The 21,654-nt window shown below is 34.3% G+C and overlaps 1 protein-coding gene across 1 annotated transcript in view; it reads right to left on the bottom strand.

The window, feature by feature from the left end:
• Positions 1 to 3,018: 3,018 nt before the first annotated feature.
• Positions 3,019 to 21,654, bottom strand: part of LOC104529100 (SPARC (osteonectin), cwcv and kazal like domains proteoglycan 2) — a 78,534-nt gene continuing 59,898 nt past the window's right edge. Inside the window, exons 4-7 of the mRNA XM_010173303.1 lie at positions 12,716 to 12,937; positions 5,818 to 5,880; positions 4,426 to 4,563; positions 3,019 to 3,370 (exon numbers count right to left, since the gene is read on the bottom strand). Of these exons, the coding sequence (XP_010171605.1) occupies positions 3,198 to 3,370; positions 4,426 to 4,563; positions 5,818 to 5,880; positions 12,716 to 12,937 (596 nt within the window). The 3' untranslated portion in view covers positions 3,019 to 3,197. The remainder of the gene's footprint in view (positions 3,371 to 4,425; positions 4,564 to 5,817; positions 5,881 to 12,715; positions 12,938 to 21,654) is intronic.

Raw genomic sequence — 21,654 nt, forward strand, 5'->3', positions numbered from 1 at the left:
AAGAAGAAGAAGAAGAAGAAGAAGAAATCCAGTCCTCGTCCATGCATACAAAACAAGTAAAAATTTTCCTGCTATGGTTATAGTCCATCTTCCTCAGTCTTGCACAATAACCCGATTTTTGTACATGCAAACCAATGCCACTTATTCATTTCCTTTTAAACTAAGCACATCTATGTGGTTTGACCTGAAATATTCCCTTTGAAGATTATATAATTATTTCATTGAACTGAGTATTCCTTACTTTTCAATGAATCTGAGAATTATAATTACACATTCTCAGAAGAGCACAAGGATAAATCACTGTGTCTGAAAATCTCCAAATTTACATCAGTATCTTTGCATATTTATAAGTACATATATACGTGCACAATTCAAGAAAAAACAACAAATGTCAGTGACACTATAAAAATAATGAAGTTTTAAAATCAAGGGCTCTCTACTGCTTTCTGTCTGATTGTACTCATGAGAACATACCTCTGTGCAAATTTTTGGATATGGCAAAGAAGGAAAAAGCTTCTGAATCGTTTAGCTACTTAGTGATATTATATTAGAAGCCTCTGCCTTTATTTGTTCTACCTGCTCCTGATTTCATCTATTTCTTTAATGCTGCAGTGAAGTAGTTACCAGTTCATTTGCTATTATGAAAGCAAATCAACACCATAATATTAATCCGTAGACAAATTTACTTATTTTTTTAAAAAAAGGAAGAGTGTTTTCAAAATAAGTCTCATACTATCAATCTCTTCTCTGGTTTTTCCTCATGAATGAGAAACAATTCAAGTGTTTGTTGCTGTTTTAGTTTTGGACCACAAATATTCTCCAAAATGACTCTCAAACTCCATTGTCTCTGTTCTTTAGCAAGTTTAGCTATCTTGACTTACTTCTGACTTAAAGATGGGTAGCTTCGATACTCAGGGACTAAAATCCATGCATATTCCCTCCTCTTCCAGTTCAGTGGGGAATTTTCAGGGAAGAAAGAATACAAACTTCTTTTACACTCTTCTGCATTACAGTTCATTTTAGAATGGTCTTCAGACTGTAATCCCATTAGGCTAAACACATGAATTCTCTTTCCACACTCTAATTCTCCTAATATCACATTTTTTAATGAAATCCATTTTTAGTTTGTCATCTAATGATCATTTGTCAGATCAGAAAGAAAACCACACAACAGTGCTTGCTACATCAGCCAATAATGACAACATTTTTTCTTTAGCATCTTTATTTAAAATCAATTTATATATCAGTTAATTTCAGCCATAAGAAACTGTTCTCTGATAAAATCCCACTATATTTGAATGGTAAACTCTTAACTACTTTTATTTAAGAAAATAATACAACTATGCCCCACAAATTATGACAGAATTTGAAAAGAAACATCTCTTTCTTTCTTTACTATGTAACAAAGACAATGTCATAAAAGTACATAACAAAGCTATAGAAAATTCAGGAAAAAATACAGAAAAAGAAAAGCTCCGTATGGGTTTTGCCTTAGTCAAAAATTCTTTGCTGGAAATAAAACATTAATAAATGGCTTTATACAAATAAATACATATTTTAATAGGTGAAATGAATGTGAAACATGAATTCTTCCTGTTTCAAAACTTGAAACTATGCAAAAAGTAAAAATGATAGGCTATACCGGAAAAAGGTTGGTTACAAGAGTCTTTATTTTGCAAACTATACAGAAACAGTAAAAAAGAAAATGCATTATACTTTTCAATATTACATAGGATAAACATTAAATTTAGTATTTAATGTATAGAAATTAATTAAAATAAGGAACTGACTTTCCTTTTAATTAACAATGGGAAACCAGTGATCTAATTTTGAAATTATACAACCTGTAGTATTACATTACACAGGTCACGTCAATTTTTATTGTGGGCAGAAAGCAATAGATATGATATGAACAAAGATGGTGGAGTCCCAAAATGTCTACACAACTAATTAACATGCTAACATAAATACAGTGATTAAAGTAATTTTCTCTACAGTCAAATCTTAACTGCTACTCTACACAATAATTATATTCTAGTCCACATGGTAATTACATAACAATAGGAAAAAAATTAAAATAACCCATTTTCTTCATTCCAGCAGAAGTACCTATACTGGTATTAATTTGGTAATTGGGTGTGCTTAGCTATTGCCTAATGTCCTATACTGGTATGCATGCTAAAACCTCTCTATTTCTATTTTGCAAGGCACCTTTACAATACGTTTTCTAAGTTTCTGCACTAGTAACATAAACCAACATGAAATAAGATAAAGATGCAAAACTATTTCCTGAATTAAGAAAATAAAAAGTATCATGATACATTTTTTAAAAACTACCTTGGGGCAAGTACCAATACTCTGAAATACAGTAATGTATAAAGGCAATATAATTTTAAGCAAATTTTTCCCCATGTAAAATATTTTACGCTAATCTGGTTAGAGAGAAATACAGAGAAACAATAAAGGGTGAAGCAATGTTTGAGTAAATAATGATAAAGCCTATATGACATGGACATGAAAGAAAAAAAAAATAAGGAAGGACAAGAAAACTTTAGAACTACAGAATTCGTGCTTATCCATGCTACTGCTTTTGAAAAATCCTTTCAATAACCTAGCCATTTCCTAAAAAAAACCCCATAACTGCAAATGCAAACACAAAGGAGGACTTTGCTTTATTTTTCCCTCCTGATAATTCTTCCCCACACCTTTGGATAATTAAAGGCCAGTGAGATGCTACTTGTGCACCAATGTTTTTCTACTGTAATATATTTTTGATTTATTCAATGGACAATTTGCAAAGCCTGCAGGGCCTAAAACAGTGACAGAACTAAAGTTAAGGTGACGACATGCACAGTTCCAAGTAAGGGCAAGTATCTTTTCACCGGAGTTTTAAAGAGACAGGTTGTCTTTATACTGTTTTGCACATTTATACTTTCAGTAGCACATAACATTTCTTTCTCCAGGCTAGACTTCCAACGTGTTTTCTTCAGCGCAAAGGCATTTAAAAACTCAAAAGCACATAATATAATTATTCTTATTTAAACAAAAAGTCTATGACTCCAGCTGCAATGTTTGAAATAATCATACAAAATATACATGTTTGTTAGAATCCTTTTGATCTTGGAGAGCAAAGGGACTTTATGAAATGTAATCTTGTGAATTTTAGAAAGGTACAATTCACAGACCCCCTAATATCATCAAATATATCCATCATGGTCATCGTCATCATCAACATCATCATCTCCTTCATCTTCATCATCATCTTCAATTTCATCTTCATCATTCATTATTTCATCTTCGTCACCTTCATCATCTGTCCACTCATGGAAATCACCAGAGGCAAAATCACCTGAAGTCTCTAAATCAACAGCTAAAAAGGAATGATAGTTATAGAAAAGGCAGGCAAGATACACTATGTATTTATAGTACAATATACTTAAGCATACAAAAGGCACACCAGAATATTTAGTTTCAGGACAATTACTTCTTTGAAACTACACAGTGTGACATAGAAATAAAATATAAATAGTATTAAAATTCTTTTTTCTCAAAAGAAAACCACTTCAGTAGGGATGAATTTCTCAATGTTAAGAAAAGGAGATGAATTTTATGGATTTGTAGAACTTTAATGAGTGCCAGGAACAAATGAAAGAGATTTAAGTACAACTTATAGCTGACAATAAGAACTACTGATAATATACACTGTCTATTATATACGCTGTCTATTGTTCAGTTCTTACATATTACCTGGAACTATCTAGAACTGTCCTTTTATCTAGAAAGCATCCTGGATTAGATGGACAATAGGCCTGAGATTGTATGTCAAATAATGTGTTAAATTTACCCTTTATTTCAGGCTACGCTCGTTTGTTGTAAAAGAAGTGCAAAGGAGTAATGTAAGACTTTTTTAAAAAAAAATAAAATAAAAGGAAAATATTTTGTAGCTAATTTTTATAACTGGGATATCAAATAAAGGTGACATGGGAATTCTTGGAATAAGTTGTACAGTGCTGCAGGGAAGGGAAAAAATAAGGGAATATTTAGTGAGCTAAGAACTTTTGGCAATTCTCTCAAAGATAACCTGAAAAAAAATGTCAAATTGAATTCACTAGCATGCTGATTACCCAAAGGGATTTCATCAAGTATTTTGGGGCTTGTCTAATACTGCTCTAGGTAATTAATTTTCCCTAGGTTTATATACACTATGCCAAGCACATATATGAGGTTTATTAATAGCTGACCTAGTGATAGGAGTTGCAAAAAATAATGAAGTAGTAACAATAACATATTATAATTTGTTATTTTTTGCTTCAAAATCCACATAGTTGGGTCCTGCATTTCTTCTTACTGAAGAAATCTAATCTGGTTGGTAATCAAAGGGAATATCACCTCCAAACCAAATGCCACAAAGGGTTCTTAACTCACCGCATTCTGCCACACCGTTTGTTCTGGATCCTGTTACTTCATTACCGTATCTGTCAACACACCAGCACTGCCCTACACTTCCATGGCACTGACTTGGTTTGTAATATCCATCTTCATCACATAAGGGGATGTACTGCCCTGTGACATATAAATATTGAATAAGAATATTAAAAACCACCTCTTCGTCAATTTAACAGCTAAAGCAGAAAGTAACTAACTTTTGCTGCTTCCTCATTCCAGACTCTACACTGATTTACTATTACTAAATTCAGTTAAGCATAAAGTGACTGAACATATCAAAGGTGGGAGTGAAAATAGCACATATCAGTCTTGGACTGATTTCCAAGAAATTAAGTGACCAATTTGCCTTTAAATTTTTAATTGTCCCTGTGATACATACTTCTTATTCCCTGAACGCCTCAGTCAATACCGCTGTATTCTGGGGAAAAGGCCCAAATGTAGCAGTCAACCCTGACTGGGATGTTCTATAATCTGTGGAGTACAAACAAGTTTGAATAATAAGGGCCAGGCTTCCTGGACTAACAAACTATCTGCTACAAGGCTTAGGAACTATTTTTATTTAATAAATATTTTACAATCCATTTAGTTACCTACTGATATTTAATTAACTCACCACAGAAGACAAATGCAGTGTAACACACCAATTTTATCAATAATAAATGTAAAAAAAAGAATGCTAAATTTGCATTTATATGCAAAATATATAGGCAAATAAGGCTCTAAGGCAAAAGAGTTCCCTGCCAAAGGTACAAGAGACACAATCAGGGACTTATTTTGTAAGGCAGTGACTTGCCTAAGGCTGAATAATCCACTGTTTTTCATTTGGAACGAACAGAAGCTTTTTGAAAGAAACATAACATTTAGACAGTCTGCAAGGAACAAAGCATTCATATGAAAGCATTTTGAAGTGTATAGTTGTTGTTAGAAACCATCCTTAGCAGAAATACAGTTGTGACTACTTTGGGCCAAGCCCTTTATTGCAGTTTTTATACAGTGGCTAACAGTAAAATGAAGATTTTACATTTCAGTAATATTGCCACAGTATAAACTGATACACAACAAAAATTTCAATTACTTAAAGAATATTACAGGCAAAGGATCAGCAGAGATACTAATTTAGGAGTGTCTCAGACTGTCCCCTCTATAACTGTAAAAAACATACTTTCTATTAGGGTAATAAAACAGATGTAATATCTTTTGCTAGATAAGGTAATAAAACTAAGTTTAATAGCTTTCAAAAATTCCATAAATTCTGTTGCTAGAATTTACTGCGGTCTATCTTTGTTGGACTAATATTGATTTTATGTTTCTGCTTCACTACGGTTATTTATGTAAGCAATAAAACCTTCAGAAGAATGATCTATGGCTCACCTATGAGCTTCTTTCCTCCTTGCTGCTTCTGAATGTTGCTGAGTTCTGTCTGGCAAGGTGGGTCTAAAATGACAAAAAAAAAGTTAAACAGATTACACTGTATCTAGGAAAAAAAACATACGACTAAATTTTGACATTTTAGTAAGTTGTAAGGTCACTCTAACTACTTACTGATCTTAAGAAGCACACACATCCTGCATTAGCAGTCATGTTCTAAGCTCTGAAATAAAAGAATTATGGCACCTTGCTACAGCTCCAGAATTAGGAATTAGAGCACCACCATGGATTTGTGCAGAAGGTCACTCCTAGTTAACCCAGCTGTGAGTTAACTAGTAAGTCACTAGTCTGCAGGATCAAGAATGCTAGACCAAAACAGTAACTCTATGTCCTGGTTTTCACACCCTATTTTATGAGTCTACAGAAATGAGAGGGTGATTGTGAAGCTTTCCTCATGGATTGGCTAGAAACAGGATGACTCTTTTAATTCTTTCACATTTGTCCTTGTTAGAAGTCATGTTCAAGTTTTCTATTTCATGTACTACACTAGAAAATAATTTTCTCCAGTGAAGTCTGCAAGATTGTGATTCTACTGTAAAAATTTAAGACTGAATCCCATGAGTATAAAGCACCATGTTCAGCATACTAAGTCAAAAAGAGCGGCCAAACTTTAGATGGCTCTAAGAGGCAGAATACCTATTAAAATCCTGTTTTCCATTCTTCAGAGTTATAGGTTGCTCCAGTTCTGAATCACTTATTTTTCTACTGTCTATAAAAGCACGTCACAGTATGCCCCATGAATGGGAAGGAAATAAGATGTGAATGTGTATATGTATGCTATTGTTGAACAAATAAAAGAAAGACAGCAAAGTACTAATCTCTGAACTTACATATTACATTAGACTACTAGCATAAAGGCATTTCTCAATCTGAATCAGCAGTAGTATTACTGAGTTTACTCATGTGTCTCTCTAGCTTATACCATCCCCTGGCAATATTGTGATAACATCTCACTAAAATGTGATTGTATGAACATTATATGCATTTTCCATTTTAGTACACTCTGATTATTTAGAATACATCTTTGCCATACAATTAACTTGAGGCTCCCTTCTGAAATATGATGAATACTTTTTTTCCATGCAAGCAGAAAAAAAATCTTCTGAGCTAGTTTCAAGAAGAGTCAGACTGGCCTAGCCTATTGATGAAGCACACACTAAGACCAGAACCCAGTCACTGTGTTGGACAATGGATAGGCAAAAATCACTTGAAGGGTGATAGTCCAAAGTAGCCCTTCCTGAATTCCTCCTAAAGGAAAACAAGAATGCTCACTCTTTAGCCAGCTGAGAGCAGCACAAGAAGCACAAAGGAGAACAGGAATGGCAAGAATATATTATAATACAGAGCTGCCTTTTATGTTGAAATGGTCAAACTCTGATCACAGATGCCTAGACAAACTGGGGATCAAAAATATATTTCTGGTGAACACAGAGCCTCTCGGCTGGCATAGCCCAGATACACCAATAGGTCGTTGGTATTATTCATGAGCTCTTCTCTGATTTTTTTTATTATCTTCTCTGTTAGAGTAAATAGAATACAAGAAGACAATAATAACCACTTACTGACAGTAGGCTGATAATTTCTCTTGGCTTTATATTTTAAAATTTTATTTTAAATGCTATTTACATATCCCATACATTTAAAGAAGCTTATGAATGCTTAGAGTGGCCTCGATTCTGGTGGGTCAGGTTTTCACACTAAATCTATGATTCTTTTCAGACTGAAGGCCTTAAAAGTAGGCTCTACTTTTAAAATACAGGAGCCTTAGTGCCAGAACAAATTTACAAGAGATGTCCTTCCAGACAACCAAGCAATTTTCTGTGTGTGCTCTTGAAAACCACCGTAACTTGACATCGATGGATGGGTATTGGGTCTTAATTATTTAGTCTTTTAGTATTTGCTGAAGCTATATAAGTTTTACATCTTGTGTTGTAAGATGTGCTTTGATGATGATCATGCTCACTATCATGCCAGAGATGTTCATTACCTTTCAAAACTAAGGTTTCTGTCTTTCCTGATATTTAAAGAGTAAAGCTCTTAATTAATTGTACAACATTCTGAGGATCAATTATTTCTTAAACCAAAGTTATTTCCAATTATTTGGTAATCTAAAAAATTCTAGCCACTTATGCACACAATTACTACAGGTTAGAAGGGCCTAGGATTGTGATGGACTTGGCAGTGCTCGGTTAATGGTTGGACTTGATTATCTTAAAGGTCCTTTCCAACCTAAGTGATTCTATTCTGTTTCATTCTATTCTATTCTATCTTTCAAAGAAGATGGGAAATAAACTGAAAGAGAAGAACTAGTCAAATAGGAAAAATACACATATTTTGTTTTATGGAAAAAAAACATAAATAGGAAACAGAGAGTTGCACACATGAGCACTGATATGTAAAAATTATGGACTACGCCTAAAGAAAAAAACCTTCATTTACAGCTATAAATCTTTGGTGATATAATTACAAAAAGGAATATGACTAACCAAAAGGTAGCAAGGCAATATGAGAAAGTTACTTACCCAAAACTCTCTTCTTCTCAGAAGCTAGGTCTTCAAGATTCACACTTAAGCTTTGCTTCTCAGGATAAAAGCAGCAAAAACTCTTAACAATACTAAATCACTCTGGTGCTTAAAACTGTCAAAGAGAATGGTACGCTAGAAGTTCAACCAATTCCTTTTGGACCACAGCATATCCTTTTTCCTCTCTCCCCAATCATAATGCTTCCCTCTTTATTTTTCAGTTAGTTCCTGAGTTTGGAAAAGCTTTCTTTTAGATTTCTGAACTTGTTTCAATAAAAAAGCAGTGTCACTAGACAACTTTTGGGAGTCTTGAGCCAAGGAGAAAAAAATTCCTTTAAAAAATCAGTGTGGTGGCTTCCTTTGAAACAGTAATGAATCCGACATCAGTCTTGATAATATGAATACAAGTAAGAGAACTAATCATCTTCACCCTTAGCCTACTTCCACAGATGTGTCAGGAATTGTCTTTCTGACAATATCACTGCATTGTTGTAAGTGATTCATGAATCACTTAGCAGTAGCCATCCACAGTCCTTCAGTACTCGAAGTACTGATGTACACCAGAGTACCCCATGTTATTGTGTCAAGAGATGCTGCAAGGCCCAGACGATTAAGCTTTGATTTACCAAAAAGAGGCACGTTAACAGAGCAATGAGAATAAAACTGGTAGATTTGATGAAGAACATCTAGGATTTTTAACAGATGTTTCAAGGAGCTGCTACCCACACAGTAAGTCTCCAGCTTTCACAGATTCTCCATCTTATTAAATTACAAAACAGTGATTTTCCATCTATCAAGTAGGTAATATTTGGCAGAGCCCCTATAGCTTCTGGCACATGGTCCACTGCAGATTAGGCTGCTATATTGTGCCTCGCCTGTGCATGGGGTCAAGGATTATAATTGTTTTTGGACAATCGAGTCTTGAACTTTAGAGATTTGAAGCATCAGTACTGCACTTCAAGAAATCTTTCTGGGGACCTCAGTTATGTATTAAGGCATGTTACACCTTCCTTTAGAACCATCTAGAACAATATTTGAAGTCCTGCAATCTGAAGAGAATGATGTAACAAATACAAGTAATGATAATTATCATTATTCTGTAAGGTGGACTAGTTTTAAAGGCACTTGTTGTCTTCTAGCCTTGACAGACAGAAGAGCCTGCAAGAAAAAGGCATCTAGAGAAGTGCTAATAGATCCAAGCAGAGGCCTGTGGTAAATAAATACTTAGGTGCTAAACATTAATATTCCCAGCAAAACTGGGTACTCTTCTACTCTGAAGCAGTGACACAACAAAAACAAGGCTGTAATAATGATGAAGTATTGGCACAAAGAAATTCAACCTATAAAAAGGCCAACACTGCAAGTGCCTCAGCATTTAGATAAGCAATAAAGTGTTAAGCTAGCATCAAACAACTAAGAAAGTAAGTTCTGAAGTTGGGCGCTGGAGCACTTGCATGAACTGTAGTTGAAACTATAGGGCAATAGCAACCAAAGTGTACAGGAAGACTTGCAAAGAGCACTGGCAAAGTGCAGATTTTTAAGTATTGCAGAAATGAATTTATAGTGTCTTGGATGTATCTCAGAAATACTAAACTACACTTAAAGCAGATTAAGGGCAAGAAAAAAATGCAGTAATTACCACTGAGCCGTACATAAGAGTCTAAGCATTAATCAAGGCAGGACAGCTACTACAGGAAGATCTTTTTCTGAGGAAGAAGGATCTGACTGAAGTATTTGTAAGAAGCTGCTTATATTGACTAGTTGTGAGTAATGTGCAGTAACAGGTCTAGCATACTGTAATGCATCATGACAGACTTCAAGCAGAAAGGATGAAGAAGAGTTTCAAGTATTTGTCTGATCTTGACAGTCTTGAACTGTGAAGCTAAGATCAAAGAGCAAAGGTGCTTCTCAGATAATGACTGCAGCAAATACTATGTATTTTTAAAAAGCACAATGGAATTTCTATTCTAGTATAACTCATATTGTTGACTAAGTTTTGTATTCACTTTGAACATCATTAATCAACAGCAGTGCTGTAAAACTGCAGATCTGCCCAGAAAGCACCTGCTAAACTCAATGAATACAGAGAGCTGTCTACATGCCTTGACACATTCTGTTAGTATAAATTTATTTTAGTAAACATCAGAAAGAAACCACTGAATTTCTCTTCCTAGCCATCTCTTTGCTATTAATAGCAAAGGTCTAGTAAAAGGTCTTATTTAGATTGTTCAATCAAGTAAAACATAACCAAACATGAACATATTACAGGGTTTAGCATAACACTGCAAATTATGAATAGAGAATTCAGTGGGTCACTAATACACTAGGGAGTAAGGACTCAGATAGTTGTGCAAGAGCTAATAATAAGATGTGACAAAAGAAGAAGCTGCTTCTTCTCCTTACACCTTCAAAATAAAAGGACAATATAGATTTTGTTGACAGTCTTAATTTGGAGGGATGAAGTACATGTTTAATGTGCAAGGATTAACAAAACTGAGATTTCATCTCATTTACAATGTTGAGGATGCACCTTTTTTACTACGTGCTCAAACACACTGTGGTATCAAAAGCTATCTGTTTTAAATCAGTATGTTATCACAACACCATGGGCAAGACAGTGAGGAAACCAGTAAAAAGGGAATAAAAGCTTGATAATGTTGGATTCTGCAATGGGGAGAATCAGTGTCACTGAAAGCCGGATGCCAGATTTTTAGCCTTTGGGGTACCATTAATATATATAATTCAGTAGTGTTTAGATCACTCTTTACACTTCCATCCTTGGGTTCTAACGGTACACTAAGCAAATATTTTAGACAAACAGTATTTATAGGCTACAGAATGCAAAACTACTTGAAACTAAACTATGTAAGTGCTTTCTTAATGCCCTGGTTATGCTGTACACACATTATATGAAATTGGTAGAAGAGCCAATTGGTAGAAGAATCTTGGACCATACTAGGCCACATGTTATATGCTCTCCTTTCTCTGACAACTGAGAAGAATTATTCTGCACTCCAAAGAGTACAGATGTTTATATATTAAGCCGAAATGATTGTGGTGGTGGGGGTTTTTTTATTATTTTGAAGACAACCAAACAGAACATGTTATGTTCTTTACTGTAAGAACTACTTTATTTCTAGGATAGGTTATTTTTAATTTACTAATTTTGTTAGCAGTACACACATGCTTATGAAAACAAAAGCCAAAATATTGTTCTACCATAAAAAACCAAGGAGTTCTGAAAGATTAAATGTTAACTTTTTAACTACAAAGTTACCAAAGAAAAGGAATGTGCTATTTAGTATGTATCTACATAAGCACAGCGTTATTTTTGTCCAGATTTACAACTGGCAGATGTGGCATTATAAAAATCTCTATTTCCACAGAAATCAGGGTCAAGCCATAGATGCTAAGTGCTAATGGGAACTTGTCAGAAGAGCTTTTTAAGGGGACAAATGAGATTTAAAAACTGATACTAAAATTTTCAAAAGGGCTGAACTGACTTTGCAAACTTTCTGCCAAATCAGTCTTATCTCCTCTACTGACAGTAGATCGAGTGGTTTGGACATTGGTTGCTACTTTTCCCTTTGAAAATCTCCCTCATCTTAGTAGGAAAAATGAAGGAGCAATTCTGTCCAGTTCCAACCAATATTTAACGAGTGAATTTTTTGATTCATTACAACTAGTTTGTGTAATGTATGTGATGTCTCACATAGATTTAAAATTCTTGTATAATCAGGAAAATAATGCTTACAGGTTGTGTTTATTTGTTTAACCAAATCACATTAGAATATTAACAAGAGATTCATCTAGGCAGTAAAAATCAATCAGTTTTATCTCCAAATGACCGGAAATAACTTTACCCATAATGTCCATTCAGTTATTTTAGTAGGCTTACAAAATAGAATATTAAGATGCCCTACCTTAGCAATAAAAAAGTTTATTTTATAATGTAGGCAAAGTAGATTGGGAAAGATATAATTTAAGTAATTTTATTCTGTATTTTGGTCTCTTTCCTCTGCATACTTACTGGAAGCTAGCATGAGAAATAATACTGCTGTAAAAGCATTAGCTGCTGTTCTGCACTTTATTTAGAATCCTTGAATTTCTAGCAAGCCTTTCCATGTAGCTTGGATTGTTTGTTTGTTTGTTTTTTTAACTTCAATTTTAGGTATTCACAATACGTCAAAAACCTTAACACAAATTCATGGTACAGCATTTAAGAGTTTGTAGTTCACTGTAATCTTCTTAATATGTTAAAGATAAAGCACTACAAAAAGGTCAGTCATATACATATGCAGGTTGTTCTCATCTTTTACCTTGCTGTCTTTGGAAGCAGTAGCACCATTCATTGTTAGATATCAAACTGTCCTTGTATGTGTCACAAGAATTGAAGAACGCTCTGGTGCATGGCTCATTCTTGTCAAGGTAAATGCTTCCAAGTTCTGACTGGTCCAACAACAGGTCATAGTTTGTATCAAGCCTGTTAAACATCCAGCCAAGGGAGTCTTTGCAAATTGGCAAAATGCTGGTATCAAATCCTAAAGAGAAAAAAAAAAAAAAAAAAAAAAAGATCACACAGAAAGAAAGATACAGCAGCTACTGAGCTCAGCTATCACAGAAGAATGCTGCATCATGGAAATTACTCCAGTGGTACACAGATACAGCACATAAACAGTGCATGCTATTGAAATACTACGTATAAACAATATGTTAGCTTCATTTAAAAAAAGCCATTAAATTAATCTGCTAAAAAAACGAATCCCACCATCAGTCTTGAAGTATTTAGAAATACAAGGGGTTTTTTTCAAATGTTATACCTATAGCACTCACATTATGTACATTAATAAATCATCTACAGTGATTTCCTGGAAAATAATTCTGTTGAGGAATTTTAGTGATAATATAAATCAGAAGAGTGAAGCTTAAGTGGTTTGCAATGTTTACAGAACTAAGAAAAGAATAAATTCCAGAGCTTTGGAATGAGATTGCTAGAGCCCATTTTTTTCTTCCAGTAACATACATTCAATTCTATGAAAGAGGAACACGATACTCAGCTTCAGCAAAACCTTGAAAGTTATTATATTTTATCTTTACCTGATGTACTTTACATCTTGGAGGAGGCCATGGAAAAGATGATCGCTAAGAGCAGTTGGCTGCCAGTATGAGACCTACTAATACAGTTTGCATCTCCCTAAATTGTTGCTGGAAAAAGGGCTGTCAGGAACAGGCTGAATTAATTATTCCTATAGCCAGAGCTCAGACCTCACGCTTGGTTTTTTTGCATCAACTGTAAAGTACATGCAGATTTGCATATGTACGGGAAATTCAGAAACTGCCACGCCTCTTGCCTATGTAGAAAGTGTGAGCTGTATTTGATATACAGACATGGATTTTCCTCTTCATGTGCTATGGGGTCGTACCACGGGCTTATGGTGCATGTGGACAGGCAGGTGAGTATCCATTCTACTACAGAATGAGGTTTAGTGCTACTAAATAGCATTATTCTAAAAACTTTTAAGCTAAAACTGAGCACTATAAAAATGAGATTCATGAACACGGCCACAGAAAAGTTGACATGAGAGCACACAGGAATTCCCAGTTTCTACTGCTGTTAAAATCAAGCCTGCAGCTTTAGAGTTGTTGCTCTGAAAACAATAAAGAAATCTGAAAAGTTTTCTGTACTGCTAAAACAGGTCAACTTGGATAACTCAGTAATCAGATTTAGAAATCAGTAGAATTTCCTTTAGATATATATGTATGTGGAAATGTCCATGCTATGGTGGAACAACCCTTTTGAAAATAAAAAGAAGTAATCAAAATCTCCCTGTGAAGTCAGACAACCACATAAACTGCCCTTCCTCAGAAATCCTAAATTAACTATGACTTTTTATCAGGCCAGTCTCACTTTTTCTTGCTCCTTTTTGATCTGTCACATTCATTATTGCTTGACAGAAAGAAAAGAAAAAAGCAAAAAAATTTAAAGCAAGTAATTCGATATTTATGATATTTTTGATGTGTTTAACACAATTTAAAAACATAGCCAAGCATTCAACCAACGGACTCTCTCTTTTTCTCTCCAGCCCCTGATAAAATGTCAAGACAAAACAACTTCTTTTTTTGTGGATTAAGAGGAGCACAGAGAGACAGGACCCAGCTGAATGAATAAGGATATATAGTAGATGTGTTATTCAACTTTATCTGTAAAAGACATCAAAATTATTTAACAGGTGTTTACAATCTGAAAAATTCTGGAAGGTTCCTCCACCTTAAAACATTTTATCTAAGGATGAATTTTCAGTATAGCATTATTTACATTTAAGTCTCTGGTCCTGAAGGCCTCTTAACACTTATCAATTATTTCTCTTTTCTTGGTTAGTCCTGCTTTTAGATAGAGATCTTCCTCAAGACCTTGGATTCAGAAAGGGGTTGATGTGAGACACCCTGTTTCCTATCCTGCCTTTTGTGTAGCTGCATGAAGGGAGGAATTCTTCTTGTGCTCACAAGAATTTGGCATTCTGGCCAGCTAACCAAAGAGTAACACAAGTTGCAGAAAGAGAACAACCATGAGGAGACAGATTTTAAATAAGATGTCAGCTAGAAGGAAATATAAGGTAAAAGCTACTTTTAAAGGTGTATTCAGGGATGGATCTTGTGGGTCAAAGTAGATAATTGCAGATAACATATCTGCATGTGGAACTTCAAGATTAAGTTTATTGAAAGAGGCATCAATTCCAAGTTTGGGACAAAGTATTTTTAAATTAGCATTTGTGGCCCATGGTGGAAAAGCTCACATCATTAACTACTTTCTATTTTAGGACACTAGAAGGTATTGTTATATATTTAATAAACTCTGCTAAGGAAAAGGGGAAAAAACCCAAACACCTACTTATTTTCTCTCAGTCAGTTTCAAATTTTGCTCTAAAAAGAAACAAATTTACCTGAAGAATAGTGGAAGACCACTGAACATTTAAAAGATTTTATTCATCACTAACTTAAGGCTGGAACAATATTATATATCTGCACAAGATTTTATCCCTATTTTTTTCTTGATTTCCTTAACTAGCATTAGCCTGTGAATTGACTTCATCCTCTATTTCCATTCCTCAATTTTTTCCTCACTTCTTTCTATATAGCTTTAAGATTTTTTAAAAAGTGTGTCTAATAGTGATGTCCCACTGGATTTTTATCTATTACATATGTCATAGTTAAGGACAGAGCTTGAAATTAAAGCATTTGCATTGGTGTCAGCAATATAATTTAAAAAAGATTATTTTATTAAAATTCACTGATATCAACAGGAAATAATCAGAAAAATGTCATTATGTTCTAATATTTTCTATAAATTCAGTTAAAGTTCAACATAACCATAGTTTAATATTTAAATATAGTTTGAAGTCTGATATTTATCATATACACTTCCTAGTAAACAGGAATATAACTGGCACATCAGAGTTAAGAAATCTACTTCAAACAACAACATTTCATGTAAGAAACTTTTTTTGTTATTTCCAAGCCTGAAAAATAAAGTTTATACATATTAAAGCTATCATAACCTATCTATTAAATAGTATCACATACTGGAGAAGAAAGCACTGTTGGTCATGGGGTCTATCTTTCTACTAAATAACTGTTTGATGAAACATGATTAATTTCAAAAACTAATCATGCTTTACCTTGAAAGAAGTTTATGCTTCTTTTTTTCAGAATTTGTTTCTGAAGTAATCTGTAGTTTTATTTACAGCACAGGTACATTTGCTGTTGTTTCTACTATTTTTTTAGTCCCTTCCCTTCCCTTCCCTTCCCTTCCCTTCCCTTCTATTTACAATTTCAGTGTTTTAAACAGAGAAAATCACATCTCTTCTTAGTTTTCATTTGGCTTGTTTCAGCGAGCCAAACTCTTTCATGACTATCAGTCACTGTAGTATAGTAATGTCTGAAATCCAGGTCAAATCTTAGTTTAGGTAAAATAAATAAAAGTGGCTAAAGTATTTTGAAGATAAGCCAGGCACATGTTGACAGAGACAGAAGCAGCTTTATTTGATCTAAAATGGAGCAGTCCCCATCTTCCAGAACTGCTACACCTCATAAAGATCATCACCTCAGTTCCATGTTCACATTATAAACCCTTAAGAGATTACTGTGGTAAAGTAAAATTCTTGGTTCAATTTTGAAGAACCTTTAAGGAACTGTCCAAATGTAAGATTTTTCAGAAGTACTTTCTCTCTGCAATGACTTTCTTCCTCTACTATAATATTGATAAAATAATACAGGTGTCACTCACTCTTGAAGGTGATATACTTGAGAAAGAAAGTCAGCAAAGCACTTAATTACATACAGGTGATATAGAACTAAGAATTACAAAATCACCTGGTGACCTAGAACTATGAAATTAATTGCCCAAATCACAGACTACATATATTAGCATTTTGAGCACCAACTGGAATGCTGTTCTTATACATTTTTCACACTTGTGACACAAAACAAAAAGCAAAAACTAAAGAGGGAAAATCAGTATAGTTGAAGGACAGTAATTTATTCTTGATGATTAAGTACCAGGACATTACACTGAGGAGAGCAAAAATTGCTGCTCAGATGTCTAAATTACAAAAGAAGATTTTATCTTTCTCTCATTTTAACCACTTATTTGAGATCTATTTCCATATAGAAATGAAATGAGCTTTTATGCAGCTATTTCTGAACATTGTCTAGAAAAATGTGAAGTACCAGCTTAAGCTTTTTTCTTCAGACAAAACAATCCCAAGGGAAATATTATTGAGAAATATACCCCTCCTCCATGGCTTTACACACTAGCATTCAAAACATTTCCTCAAAAGGAATCAACAGAAATGCTCCTGTGTTTCTGATTATTTCTCAGGGGACAATTTAAACTCTTAGTAAATATAATCTGCTTTTCAAGGTAAAACTATTGTTTGCCTGCTTATTAAGCACGTAAGTAATAAATCCTTGTATACATTGAGGAAGATCGCTTTTGACATTATGTGGAAACCAAAACAGCATACATACATATGGCTCATATATTGCATTATATAAAAACTGTTTATCTAATTTGCCAAGAGAAGCAAACTGAATGATTCTTTCCAATACCAGCACACTGTCCACTACAATAAAAGACACTGACAAATCGTACCTGTGAATAAACACACATGGCACTCTGCTGGAGTCCTGACCGCCATCTCAGCCATGGCTTTTACTTGTTCTGTGTGCAAGCTGCATAGCAAGAAGGTTTTCACTTGTGATGAATTTGTCTAATATCTTGGCTATCAGAAAATCTTCAGTTAACAGCATCTCACAGCTGAGGCCCACCATGCGTGAGCTGGGAACAAGTTTCCCTTCCCAACGTACTTTAAGCAGAACAGACCTGAGCAGGAAGGACTAAACTAAAGAGAGACTAAGCAGACATAAAAACTTTCTGTCATATTTGCCGTTCATAAAAGGCAAATCTAGGTGATCTAGGTGAGACTCATCTGGCTCCATACTAGCCCAAGAAGGAGACAGCGTTAGGCATAAGATTCTCTGTCACCTGTCTAAAGTTGTAATATACTCCTGCTCACCATGATTACACAGGTAGGAGCAGAGCCTGGGTGAGGGCAAGACATGGGAAAGATACCAAAGGTCTTACGATAAATCTAGGATAATTAACTGTCATTTTATAACAAAAGGTACAAGGGAAGGAAATAAAAGCACAGCTGCAACATTTCTTAAACACCTGTGAAAGTTTGCATCTTGAAGTCTCTCCTTTTCTAGAAAGTGTTGTAGAGAATTGTATACAGAGGTATGGGGCAGGGGGCGGAGAACAGAGATGAATCCTATTGCTGGAGGCTACCAGTTTGCTAATAGATTGACAGTTCAGATGAAACATATCAATAGGAGTGTCTGCTAAGGAAAAATTGGAGATACTTGAGGAGAGAGAAATAAAATGCTACAATAAACATCTATATAGTATTTCATTGTGCATAAGGATAATTCTGTACAAAAGACTGAGTCAATACAAACCTCAGTCAACAATACTGTTTTATTTCATTCAAAGACTTAATTTTAAGTAAAGCTGGATTAATTTACCACCCCTGCTCAGAATTACTCCTAGGCTGGATTTCTTCTTCTAGGCTCTTGCTTAAAGATGCCTGGGCTTACGCTAACCTGAAACATGCAGAAAGTAATTAGAAGAACTTTTTCTTTCTAGCCAACTGGAACTATGGTTCAGGTTGCCAGCCTGTACAACTTTGCAGTACAGCTTACAGGACATTTTCTGAGATAACCTCAGGAAGTAGCCCAACTGTTAGGCAGTCAGCATTTTCAAGACATCAAAAAATGATGTTTAAAACTGCAGTTCTTTTTATCTCTTATAACTATACAATGGCTGCATGGGATACTACTGACAGGAGTAAGCAAAAACTTACTGTTCTGCTTATGAGTCCTGCCTGTACATCAAGATTTCCAAGTATGCTTCAGCAATGAAGATCAGTGATCGTTATTTCTGCATAATGTCTGCTGTGTCTCTTTATTGAAAATGAACTTAGGATAGTCAGAATGAAGTAAAAACCTCCAAACAGAGATCTGAAATTGTTAATTTTATTTACACTTTTCTATACAAAATTGGTCTTTTCCTGCTGCAAGTTTGAAAGGGTATTTGGCAATTTTAGTGTAATAATATCTCACCATGCTAGTTCTAGACAAGCCAATTATATGTCATTTTCTTTCAGACTTCTTGTATTTTATTTTCAAAATTATTCGTGTATTAGACTCCAAATAATCATATTAATCCCAAGCCATAAAAAGATTGTCTATTACATTTGGGCTCTGGTCTTTCACCTTCTAACATGACAAGATGCACAAGTATTCTTCAGAAATAGACTACCTGTTAGCAGAAATATTTGTTGGACTATGGCATTTTTTCTGCTTTGCAATGAATGCATTAATTTCCTAGAGTTTTATCACACAAAATTAATACAGAAATAAAAAAACCCCAAAATTTAAAAAGGTAAGTAAAACCTCAATTTTTCAACTCCTTATTTCCCCAACCACAACCACAAGGGGATAATAATGGGAATATTGTTGTAGTATGAGGGTAAAGTATCTTTGTCCTCTTTGTGTCGTCTATTTAGATGATAAATAACCTAAGGACAAGACTGAAGCGTTTATAAAACATTTATAGTAATGATATTTCTAGATATATGCAATTTGAATACATCTGGACACAAAAAGGATTTTGGAAATAAAACCGTATTAATTATTTGCAATATTCTACTCTGCATTTCTAATAAGATTCAGCTTTGGAAAAGAATAAGTGACAGTTAAACAAAAAGATTTCACTCTCATATAAACACAGTAACATAGCCATCTCACATTTTTAACTTGTTATCAGCATATTGATGGCTCTAGCAGAACAACTTAAACACTACTGTTTGGGTTGTTTAGAAATAATATTAATGATTCTAAGGATCAATGTGGACTACTTAATAGCTGGAACAACTCTGAAAACTATCAGCAAGGCACTATAAACTTGCACCACATCTACTTTGGTCAGGACTGTGCCCAAGCCTTTTAATAAATCCTGTCTCAGGTGCCACCTGAGAGACTGAAATATGAAAAATCCTAAATGCAAACAGACAACTAGAAAGGATGTCACAAATTGCTTTTTTAAATGCAGAACGGTTTTTCAGTGAGGAAAGAACTCTATGACAAGAATAAAGGACAGCCTGGGGGAAAGGGTGCCAAAACAGATTTTTAACTCCCCAAGGATAATGAACAACTCCAGGGATCTGCTAAAATCATCAGGACTTTGAAAGGGGAAGTTGCATTCAGGTGGATTTCTGTCATAGCTGTTGTTCTGTAGAGATCACATGCTAAATATAAAGTCATTATACATGATTAAGAAGTTCTTTGCAAGATTTATTTCTAGATGCAGCTGTCAGACATCCCCAAAATAGGTGCTGGACTCCCTGGTATATTTAAAAATTAATGTGTCTGATGTCTTAGACCTACTAAGACTTTGGAGACCAACTCTGTGGGATTTCATAGAATATTCTATGATATGCAAAAGAAATCTGGCAAATCACCAAACTATAGTGTACAGACACAGTAGTTCCCAGTTTGTCCAGCTCATGGGCTGCCCTCTTTTATCAAGACCCATGAATATGGGTCAATTTCATTGGGGATATTCCTCAAGAGCTTAGCTCTTGAAGAATAGTTTTACAAATTTCTTATTAGTATTCCAAAGGACATTATAATGTAGAATGGTTATAATTATTTTTTTTGCTCTGTGTGTTTACAGGGACATGATGACCTAATACTTCCTTCTGAACCACAGACATGTTGTTAAATTCTCATAAGATGCAGTATCTTTTGCAGCCACAAATGAGAAATTTGGAGGTTCAGAAATGTACATACTAGTAAAACCATACAGCTGCATTATCAAAACCAGTTTTTAAACAATTTTTGCATCCTCAAATCCACAAATGAAAGAAAAAAATAACTACAGATTGTATACTCATTTGATCATTTTCTTTTATATTTGAAAGCATTTTTTTTTCACAGATATATGCAATTTGAGTAACTAAACACAACACAATAAACAGTCATTGTTCAAGTGTTTTTGTGAAACTGTTTTTTTGTTGAACTTTCTAAGAGAAAAAGAAAATAAGAAAAGATACGACAATCTGAATGTCTCATGTGTAACCTTTTCCTACAATCTAATTTGCTTTGTTTTAGTAAAAATAAAATAAACATGCCAAAGCCTATCATCAGACTTCCAAGTTTACATTCTAGTATTCCTATATCAAAGAGCAAACTTTTCAACATTCCTGTAACAACACTACCTCTGTTTTCAGGTTGATGAGGTATAACTCTCTAAAACAGAAAATTTAATTTAAAACCAGCATAGTAATCAATTTGTATTTTGTACAACATTCTAGCTATTTGTAGTTCTGGTACCATGTTACAAGTGTAAGTCAAACATTTCTGACAGTGCCATGTTCAGAGGGAATTTAAGGTCTATAGAGCAAAGAAAACAGATTTTTCAACACAGATTATATTTCTTTATAAAAAATGCCCTGAAAAGACTATTCTCAGTCATCCAAATCAACTCTTGATTCTGTCTCTCAAACAAATGGAAAGGTAGGATCCAGTCTAAGTTGTGCCTAAAATTTCAGAAACCTCCTAAAGTACATGTGTGAATTCTTTATACCATCAAAGGAGAGAACTTCATGACTTTGAAGGTTTTCAAAAGGAAATTCTG

This window comes from Antrostomus carolinensis, unplaced genomic scaffold (genome assembly GCF_000700745.2).
Source record: "Antrostomus carolinensis isolate BGI_N321 unplaced genomic scaffold, ASM70074v2 scaffold7920, whole genome shotgun sequence".
Taxonomy (NCBI): Eukaryota; Metazoa; Chordata; class Aves; order Caprimulgiformes; family Caprimulgidae; genus Antrostomus; species Antrostomus carolinensis.